General features: G+C 39.6%; 1 protein-coding gene across 3 annotated transcripts in view; it reads right to left on the minus strand.

Moving 5' to 3' along the window:
- The window catches only part of KHDRBS2 (KH RNA binding domain containing, signal transduction associated 2), a 573,339-nt gene extending 564,787 nt beyond the window's left edge, over nucleotides 1-8,552 (minus strand). For all 3 annotated transcript variants that reach the window (XR_012381941.1, XM_025890538.2, XM_073905157.1), the window contains exon 1: nucleotides 8,255-8,552. Coding sequence is in view for 2 of the 3 variants with exons in the window: in XM_025890538.2 (XP_025746323.1) it covers nucleotides 8,255-8,345 (91 nt within the window). In the remaining variant the exon portion in view is untranslated. The remainder of the gene's footprint in view (nucleotides 1-8,254) is intronic.
- Between the last annotated feature and the right edge of the window lie 2,305 nt (nucleotides 8,553-10,857).

Genomic DNA, 10,857 nt, shown 5'->3' on the forward strand with positions numbered 1-10,857 from the left:
TCAGGAACCTATTTCAGAAGTTAATGGCAACAACCATGCTGATCTCCTAAGCATACTTTGCATACTATTGCATATATTCCTTCAAAGCCTGACTAAAATTGTGTCTCTTTCACAAGAGGCTGTATGGTGCAATGGTTACACATGATCTCTGGGCAAGGCAGTCTGGGGTTCAGATTTACAACTTACTTGCTGTGTGACTTGAGATAAATTGACTTCCCTAATTATTCATGTTTCTCATTTGTAAAACAAGGATGATGGTAATAACTATCACATAGGATTGGTGGATGTATTAATTGTGGTAATGCATGCAAAACATCTAGTACAGTGCCTGACAAAGGAGTAATCTCCCAATAAATGTTGACAACAATGACGATGATGAAGAAGAATCTATGATAACCACGACCAACAAGAGTCATGAATCCCCATGATATCATTGGTCTGTAAAACCTAGCAGATCTTGCCATGCACTGCTATTTGTAGCTTATGTATATATTGAATCTCCCACAGATTATTCAAAAACCAATAAACTAAACATCTACTACCTCTTCAAACACCAACAGCATGTACTGTAGACAACTGGTACCAACACACATTAAAGTGCATGTGGGATTATATAGTTAAATGTAGTAGGATCCTAATCCAATGGGATTCATCCCCCAAACTGTAGCTAAACTGTAAGGGTATCTATAGTAAACGGCCTAAAAATTTGTCATTCTGGTGTTCTCAAATGTTTATTATCTCTCTCTACTGCAAAATCTTTTTGGAAGTAATGTTCAAGAGACAAAGGTAAGCAATGGAGGATATGCTACAAATGACTTATTTCCCAAAATAGTTAATAATGATTGAGCAACAGGATGCTTGGCTATGACTTCTCAAGTTTTTAACAAAGAAAACATGCAATCATGTTTAACAAAAGATACAATATTGAGAAAATGAAGAAGTCATATAGCATGGATATTTGCTAACAATTTGGGAAATCAGTTATCAACAGTAGGCTATTATTTTTAACAAATCGATTTCTATATCACACTTATTTTATTGAAATTAACCATTTCTGTGAGAAAAAGGATCATATTTCAATGTCTGAATATATTAAATCTTTCTCTGTTTATAGCTTTAAAAAATAAACTGGTGTCAGAATATAAATCCAATTAAAACACATTTCTTATATATTCAGACAAAAAAGGGAGATCAAATCAGGTTGTTCAAACAAATAAGGGTATAAGAAAAGTGGGCAATACGATAGAGTTATTCCCAAGGGTTTCTAAAAACTACCTCTAAAACTTCTTCCCCTTCTGCAGCTGCTATGGGAACAAAGAGCTTCAATCTAAATTGTGTACTTAAACAAAAACTAAGAATAATGATCAGACCTCACTTCGTTCTCAGTTTCATGTACCCTGTCACAAAGTCTCTTTGAAAATAAGATAAAGAAAAGTATTGCGCCCATTATCCAGATGGATTTATCCTGGTCATGCTCATTTGTATATATCTAGTCAATGAAATATGAATGTACAATGCCTAACAGGCATTCACAAGAAAATTTTATTTTTTAAAATGATTTATTTGAGAGAGAGAGAGTGTGCACGCGAGAGACAGACAGAGAGACAGAGAGACAGAGAGACAGAGAGGGAGAGGGAGGTTGAGAGCCAGGGGAGGGAGAGACAGAGAGAGAGGGAGGGAGATTGAGAGCCAGGGAAGGAGGGGGTGAGGCAGAGGGAGAGAGAGTCTTACACAGACTCTACACTGAGCACAGAGCCCCCTCAGGGCTTGATCTCCTAATCCTGAGACCACAACCTGAGCCAAAACCAAGAGTCAAACGCATTAACTATGCCACCCAGGTGCCCCTCACAAGATAATTTTATAAAGAAATAAATTAAAATGCACAATGAGTAGGGACTGAATATTATATATGAAATAAACATAGAAGACATTGTGAAAGTGAGCCCAGGTATATGCTTCTTTATTCACGTAAACCTCCATTATAACTTCACACACTGCACATAAGCACACTCCTCCACAGCTGTGCAAGAATAATTAACCTTATTCTTTGTTAATTTTTTCCAATACCACCTACAGGAATCAGGAAAGGAGGCTACTTGATAACACCTATTTTGCAAACACAAGTGTAACGCACCGGGACCCCAGAATGGAGCCTTGATGTCCAAAACAGCACACAATCTCAAAAATTTTGAGCCTCTCCTTGTGAAGAAGTTTCAAGGCCCATCCAGTATCTGTCCTAACCCACACATACCTTGCTAGCCCCATAGTCCTTAGACTTAACAAAGACAAGGCAGATTTTGGACCAACCACATGCCTTCTCGTTGGGCTACTCTTCTGAGAATAAACTTTCTCTGCTTTAAACCCGGTGACTTAGAGATTGGCTTACTGTACATCAGACACACAAATCTGACTTCTGGGTTCAGTAACAAAAGGAAGAAAAAAGAAAGCTGGCTGGCTAAGTACCACAAGACCCAGGAACGAGATGGGAGTAGTTTCCTTAGCTTTTCTTGTGCCTTCACATGCATCAAAATGGGTACTTAAGCTGGCAAACCAGAAAAGTCAACAGAAGCCAACAAAAAGAAAAAAAAAAGCCTCAAGAGAAGCCTGCTAGCCCAAGAACTAGAAAGAGAGCAACCCAGCAAGACAGAAAACTTTTAAACATCCTTCTCCAGCCAAATAATACAGAAAGAAAGAAGAAAAACAAAACAAAATAGTGTCTCATGCTCACCTCTGTCAAGAAAGGTTAAGTAGAGGAGCCTAGATTTCCAACCTCACCCAACTGTAAAGAGATACATTTTTCCCCTCTGGCTGGAGTCAGAAAAGACTAGATAAGGAATAGGGACTTCGCTTCTGCCCACAGTAAGGATGTGCCCTGCAGTGGCCGTGGAGGCCATGGGGAAATTCTGGACTTCTCCCTTATGAACAGTAACAAGGCGCCCTTCTCCCTCCAAGCCAGGGTGGTGTCAGAGGTCTCATTCTGCTGGAATTTTCTTCATGCTCCAGCAGGAGTGAGGCTTCCCCACCCCTACTGGTGTCCTTGGAGCCCCGTGTAGGAAGCAGTAACACGGTGTGCCTCCCCCTCCTGGCCAGAATGGCATGGATGGATGCCTAGCGGGGAACCTAGACTTTCACCTCCACCTGCAGGTGTCAAGGTAATGCCCCCTCTCCCGCTGCTGGCCTGGTGTTAGAGGAGGCCTGCCAAAAGAGAATATTATTAAAAAGTGTGACATGGTCAAACTTTGACTTTGAGTGAATCACTCTGGCAAGCATAGCTGGGGAGGGGAGAAGACAGGTAAAGGGTGGTGAGGATAAGAAACAGAGAAGAGTAAAACCAGCAGTATGATAGTGCCTGGAAACCAAGGGGAAAGCCAAGAAATTGAAAAAAGACCAGTAGTAGAAACTGCAGCCAAGAGACCTGATGAGAGGTCAGAAAGATTTTATTGGATTTGGCCATTAGGAGACGATTCGGTCTCCAGGTCACTGGTTTTAGGACAATGATGAGGACAGAAGCCAGAATGAAGAGTTTTGAAGAGGTAAACTGAGAAAGTGAGGCAGCCAGTTAAGACTAATATTACTGGAAACTTGGAGGAAACAAGGGAGTATTGAGAGAGATTATTTTGGTTACTTTTGGCGAGTTAAAAAATATTTTAATTTTTTTAAGTTATTCAGATTGGATCAATTACAGGCTGCTACAGTAAAAGAGCAGAGAGGGAGGAGGAAAGTGGAGACAGTGATGAAGAAGGGATGGGACTATGGAACGAGTCTGGAGGACGTGATGACCATTAGAGTCAAGGATACTGGTGTACAAGTCAGCCTAGAACAACAACAACAAAACATCTCACCATCTGGGAATGAAAGACAGTAAGGAGGATTATGGAGGTTTTTAGATGATAGGACGCTGAAAAGCATCAGAAGAGATATATTCATTTCCTGCTAAAACAGAGGATGAAATCAGTTGCCAAGAGTGAAGGACGTGTGGGTTTATGAGGGGGTCTGAGGAGGTTTGGAATTACCCTGGAAAGACACAGGACAAGGGCTAATCAAGCTCAAGTAAAACACTGAGAGTGACCATTGGGAACATAAGGAAACATGGTATTTTAAAAACCCTGATTGGAATAATTTTTCATAAGATAATTTATTTCATAATTTGGTCTATAAGTTCAAATTTCACTCAGCAATGATCCAAAGAGTAAAGGCAGTGCTTATTTTCTTACAAAGCCAAGCTTCAAGTTGAGGTCAAGTCCACAATGCCATTAAAATGTTAAAGAGAATCTTAAAAGCATCATCTTATATTTGTGTAATTTCTGTTTATATTTGTATAAAAAACCTATTTAAGTTTGTATAAAAACTGCTTATATTATCACAAACAGAATTTTTTTAACCTTAAAATAACCATGGGTGGTAGATACAACTTTTCCTGTTTTACAGGTGAAGAAAAGGAGAATCAGAGAGGAGATAAATGACATATCCCATAAATTCACAGTAGACAGAAGTGTCAACACTCTGTCCCAAGTGTTTTGTTTGCTAAAGCAGAGTTTTTCCACTGTATCATACATGTGTCCTAATTGAAAATTAAAAATATCTTAAAATTGTTTTTTTGGCCAATTTTTATTTTTTATTTAAGAAACAAACCAGATTATCCCAAATGTATTAGGAGAAAAAAGGGGTTACGTTAATCAAAAGGAAAGTCACATGACTACTGTTTTTTTTTTATCAGAAGCTAGTTTTAGACATTATACCAATACCTTTCCTTAATTTAAGAACTCTCTATGCTTTGTGGAAAATATTTTGAGGAATACAACCTAATTAAATAATGATCCTTACCGAGAACCTACATGTAGTTAAGTCACTGCCAGTCAGCATTTGTGATAAATATTATTCCCTGTTTCTCTCATGGTTTTAAAAGTTCATCTAAATCTGCAAACATGAAGGCCAATCCTAGATGGAAGGCCACGCTTTTCAACCAAATTTTAAAATAGCACCTAATACTCGTAAAAAAACATTTTAACTGTTGGGATATTTGGCAATATTTGCCTTCCTAATTTTGTCAGTCAACCAAAACAGTGATGAATCTACCAGTATTTGTAAAGAAGTCGGGTTAGGAAATCTTGCACACTAGAGAACTTTGCAATTCTAATTAAGTCTGGGACTACAAAGAAACCTATACATCATCTAGTCCAATTCCTTAATTTCAGAGAAAAGGAAATGGGGCTTGGGGGGAAGGAAAGTTTATCAACATTCTGTTTAGGCAAAAGCGGAATTAAAATCCAGGTATCTGGATTCACAGTCTAGTGCACTTCCCAGAAGTAGCATAGATATAAATAACCTCATCTAATTTCATCTGGCAAGCAAATTCAGAGGCTGAGTGGAACTTTAAGGATCATGCTGAGTTTGCTGTTTTATCATATTCAAAAGCACCTTCCATTAACAAATGGATAATTAAACAATACTATAATCACAGGAGGAAAATTATTTTAATGAATCAAACATATTATAAGCACTCTTCAAACCATATTATTCAAGATCTTTTCTAAGTAACAAATATATAAAATGTATGGGCTCTTCTATTAGCTTTCATAGACTCATACCTACTGAAAACACATAGCAGAAACAAGTGAAATAAAACAAATTACAATAAAAATAACAAAATAATCAACAAAATAGTACTTTTAAGCCCATGGCCTTATGAAGAATTGCAGTTGAGCACTGATTTGCATTTATCGCCAATTGAAAATGCAAAATAAATCACTGTGAAAGTTCCTTGGTTTACATCACTGACCTTATATATATATATTAGCTTCCAGAAAATCATTCTGAAGAACTGAATCGTCTGGATCATTTTTATTGCTCACTCAGTCTTGAGACAGTCTGCACAGTACTGACTGAAATGTACTTCAGTGTGCACCTTCTCTCCAAATGAATATCTATGTCAGGTTTATTTATAGCCACTGCCTTCAATCAGTGCATTTCCAGGTAAGAGAAATAAAGTCATCTCAACATATTCTCCTATAGAGATCTGAAACAAAACCTGGATATCTTGGCAAATGGCCTTTGAAAAAACAATGAAAGATCTATAATGTAAAATGTACATTAAGATTTATTAGAGATTCCAAAGGACACTCACCTTACACTCTTCAGTAAGTACACATAAAGAACTTCACGTACAAATAAAGAATTAATGTAAACTTTATGCATTTTTTTGCATATCTTTTGATATACTCCAAGATTATAATCATCACCTCCTCCATTCTCTTTTCCACATTATGATTTCTCTGAAATTTGGACACCTTTCTTTGTTTCTTACTTAGATGTTTTTCTATTTTGGAGCTTTTTCCTCCTAATTCTTTACAAAAGCAGGACATGCTTCCCCCTACTGGGAAAAAATTAAATTACAAGGTACATTCAACCATGTTCCTAAGTATCAAGAAATCAAGTTTCTGGGAACGACAGAACATTAAGGAACCAAGGGCACAGCCTTTTCTGACTGTTTCACCAGCCGCAGAAATACTTATGCACTCTACTAAGAGTTTCTCATCTGCATTTCTTTAGTGTGGCAGTTTTGAAACGTACACCAACTCCACTAACTTCTCATCAATGACTGATGAATTAATCATTGAGCCTGCTGTCCCAAAGAGAACTCCAATTAGCAGGTCAGAGAAAATGATCAATTCGTAACTTTTTTTTTTCATTTTAAAGACGTTATCAGCGTAATAAAGACACTTCTGGAAGATATATCGAAATAAATGATTTCAGAAAGCTTAATTGCATTTTAAATCATTTTGAACAATTTTAAGCATTTATTAACTCATTAATTTTCAATATTCCTATTATTTTATGCAATTATCTTTATTTTCAATAAACTAGAGGGAGAGTTTAATTTCTAAATTGACTTTACTTTTCAACTTAATTATTATTTTCATTCAGTAACCAAGAAAGTAGTAGGCATAATTGCTTTTTATCTTTCCAAATCCTCTAGAAAATCAATTTCTTCCCTGAAAAGCAGTTTAGCTGTTTCACACATGCAAGATTTTGATTATAAATCTTTTCTTGTTTAGTATGCAAAAACAAAAAAAAATACCTTGCACTGCATTGTTGTTATAAATACTCTATAAATAAAATATTTAAATAAACCAAGTGGTTATTTGAACCTTACATAGAGGATTACAATTTTTCCTTCCATGTACAACTCGGTCTCAAAAAAGAAAACATTTCTTTTAATGTGGAAGGGCCAAGGAAAAGGAAGTTGTCACTTTTAGTTTTGCTATAGGTAAGTCCATAACAACCTAAGCTACAAAACTGCATTGTAGTCAATTTAATGATGAAGCAATTCATTATTAAAGAAGGATTCATCAAAAAAAAAATCTGGAGTTTTTTTAAAAAGGCATTTGTAGATTACTACAGTATTGTATCTTTAACAGAGAGATGGCATTATTTTAAGATGAATGGAGTAATTGGGCTAATATTTCTGTCATACAGAAGTTTGTGTGTGTGTGTGTGTTTAAACAATCTTTCAAAGCAACGCAAAAGACAAGATATATGTGTTCCTCTGGGAATGAAATCTCCTTTAACATTACAGGTACACAAAAGAAAATGCACACTTGGTAAAACAGTTGATCAATTGTGGAGTGTTCCCAGGGGCCAGTATCTCTCAGAGTACCCAATCATCACACTTCAAATAATTTGATAAGCACTTTAGCTTTTATCACATTCACAAACATTGACGAACATGCATAGTTTTAATCTAGGTTAATTCTAAGACTTTCCATAGGAAAGGCTGTAATTAGATAAAGGGTATCAAAATTCACTTCCCAAATGCAGCAAAAATTAAATAAATAAATAAATACATAAATAAATACATAAATAAATAAATGCTGATTGTAGCTAAGAAGCTCTTAGAACACTACATTGATCACCATTTACTTCCAAACTGATTTCCCTTTCCTCTGCAAATTGAAAATATCCCTGTTGACCGCGCTACACTTTACGGTTTCTCCATCAATGATCCTAACAGGTCACATCACTACTGCCATTACATCTCATAGCTTTGGTCTTCCCCAAATTAAAACGTAGAGAAGGGGCACTGCTGCCTGCCCCAAGAACGGGCTCTGTCCGCCCGAGCTCTGAAGCGAGCATCTTCAGGGGGACAGTTTCTGCGAAGGAGACAGGCGTCCCTCCCCAACTTCACTCCCCTAATCAAGCCGCCGGTGAGAAGGGCGGCCAGAGGTTTGTGCCCATCTGTGGGGGCAAGTCCTACCTTCCGCCAAAAGGCGCGATGCATGCACAAAAGATGGATCCAGGCTATCTTTCTCTGCCATCAGCTCAGGCAAATATTTCTCCTCTTCCATAGCGCGGACTTCGGACCGTCCCCGGGCGAAGCGCAAGGTTCCGCTCGCTCGGACGCAGGGTCGCCAGGCAGCGCCTTGCTCGCGCGCTGCTCCGCCTCCACCGCGGCGAGGGGATCTCCGCGCGTCCTCACTGGCCCATGCACCGAGCGGCTGCGACTCCCGCCGTCGGGCTGCCTGGCCCCGCGCCCACACCTGCCGGTCCCTTCCGTCGTCCCTCTCGCGCGCGCCGAGCCCCAGCTCACACCAGCGGCCTTAACTGGAGAGGCGGGAACAGGGCGCGTCCCACCTCCGCCAGCCACTCATTGGTGGTGGCGCCACGAGAGGCCGGGCCCCCGCGAAGGCTGCAGACCCTCATTGGGCCGCGCCGCACGTCGGATCGCCTGACTGGCAGGAGGCAGCTGCAGAGGGGAGGGGAGCGCAGACGGTGCAAACCTTTCTTCTTGCAGCCCAAGCTTTCCCTGGTTATTAGGCATGCCCAGTTGCGTGGAGCACTCTGTCTTCTGCTGAGGTGCGGAGAAAGGAGAGAGCGGGAAAAGCACCCGTTTAGCAGAGGAGCTTGGGTCCAGGGCAGCAGGGGAGATGGAGATGAAGAGTGAGTGCCTGAGAGAATGAGGAAGCACCAAGGAAAGTACCAGGAAGGTAGACGGGACTTCACCTGCGTCCCTAAGGTACAGGTGTCCCCTCTCCATCAGGCAGCTCAGACGCACTCCAGTGTGCAAGATTCAGCAGCGCACCCGATCTGGAAATATCATGAAGACTGCATGTGATCGGCGGCTGATATTTCCAATGAGCCTGACCTACATCTCGGGGACGCAGTAGGATGTTCATTGATAAACAAAGCGGCTCTGGGGTGATATTGTACAGCAACACGCTTGCAGTGTACAATCATTATGGTATTGACTTACTTCTGGTTTCCCTCCTATCCACTCCTCCTCCCCCAATTCCTACCGATAGGAGAGCTTCTGGGAAGGGGCTGAATTTTAAAACTAAAAAGCAGTATAATGAGTTACCTACAGTTTGTGAAGGAATTGGGAAGGCAAGTGGAAGAAGAAAGAGACTAGAAAATAGGTAACCAGGGTTGCTCTGATTTCCCCCTTTCTCCCTATTTTAGATGTGACACTGTGTTTCACCAGGTACTGTTGCTGAGCTACTTTGTATCCATCCCACCTCTATTTAAAGGAGAGTTAAACCCTCCAGGTATCACCAACACTGGAAGCAGTGCCCATCCTTCTCTTACTAAACTAATGGGGCCTGAAAAATGCAGCTTGCACGCTTCAAGTGTTCTAAAAGAATCTTTCCACCGTCTCTTGACATAAACAATCATTTTCCAATTTGCCTCTCCAGCACCGTTTTCACTGTAGAAGAATGGGGACTAATTTTCCTAAAAATAAAGCATGCTAAAACTTTTCCAGGTTCTCTTCCTGTATTCAAATCTTTTCCTTATTTTTCAAGATAAGGTTGGAAAAGTATCTTTGCTTATATAATTTTTATTTATTTATTGCTTTTGGAAACTTCAGCTTTTATTTTTATTTTTTCCCCAGAATCTGCATTTTGTACTTAGCATGATACATTTTTTTATTATTTAATTTTTAAAATGTCATGTATCTTCACATCCATTATCTCAAGTTGTCTTCACAGAAGCATTCTGAAAAACATGGCATGGGTATTGCTTTCTCTGTTTTATAGGTATGGAAATGAAGACAAAGGCAGAGAAGTTCAGTGACTCAGAACTAACAAATATGATCTCCCTTGGCACCAGCCATGTTCATCCCACTCAGAAGTTGAGTGTATGCTACAATGGGGCCAATGGTGAGGGGATATGTGGCTAACAAATGTGATAGGACTGTTAAAAGTTCATGAAATCAGCGGTGAGAACCATGACACTAATAATTTGGGTTTTTGACAGTAGGAAAAACATGTCACATTTCTTTAGGATGTTTTTTAATCAAGAGCTTTCCTATGTAAAAACGTAACATCTTAAAATAATCTGTGCTCCCAATAATGTTGTTTCTCTAGGCCTGTAAAAGTATCTTGTGATAGAGGGGTGGGAAAATGCATGAGGGTGGTCAAAAGGCAGAAACTTCCAATTATAAAATAAGTCTTGGGATGCAATGTATAGTATGGTGACTACAGTTAATGATACTGTATTGTATATTTAAAAGTTGCTAAGGGGGGTGCCTGGGTGGCTCAGTCTTTGGGGTCTGCCTTTGGCTCAGGTCATGATCCCGGGGTCCTGGGATCGAGCCCCGCATCGGGCTCCCTGCTCCGCGGGAGGCCTGCTTCTCCCTCTCCCACTCCCCCTGCTTGTGTTCCCTCTCTCGCTATCTCTCTCTCTGTCAAATAAATAAAATCTTTAAAAAAAAAAAAGTTGCTAAGGGATAGATCTTAAAACTTCTCATTGCAAGAAATAAATTTTTAAATATTTTATTTATTTGAGATAGAGAGAAAGCATGAGGGGGGGAGGGTCAGAGGGAGAAGCAGACTCCCTGCTGAGTGGGAAGCCTGATGCTGG

The sequence above is a fragment of the Callorhinus ursinus genome, unplaced genomic scaffold, assembly GCF_003265705.2.
Source record: "Callorhinus ursinus isolate GAN/ISIS: 27379988/994484 unplaced genomic scaffold, GSC_fseal_2.0 scaffold22, whole genome shotgun sequence".
Classification (NCBI taxonomy): Eukaryota; Metazoa; Chordata; class Mammalia; order Carnivora; family Otariidae; genus Callorhinus; species Callorhinus ursinus.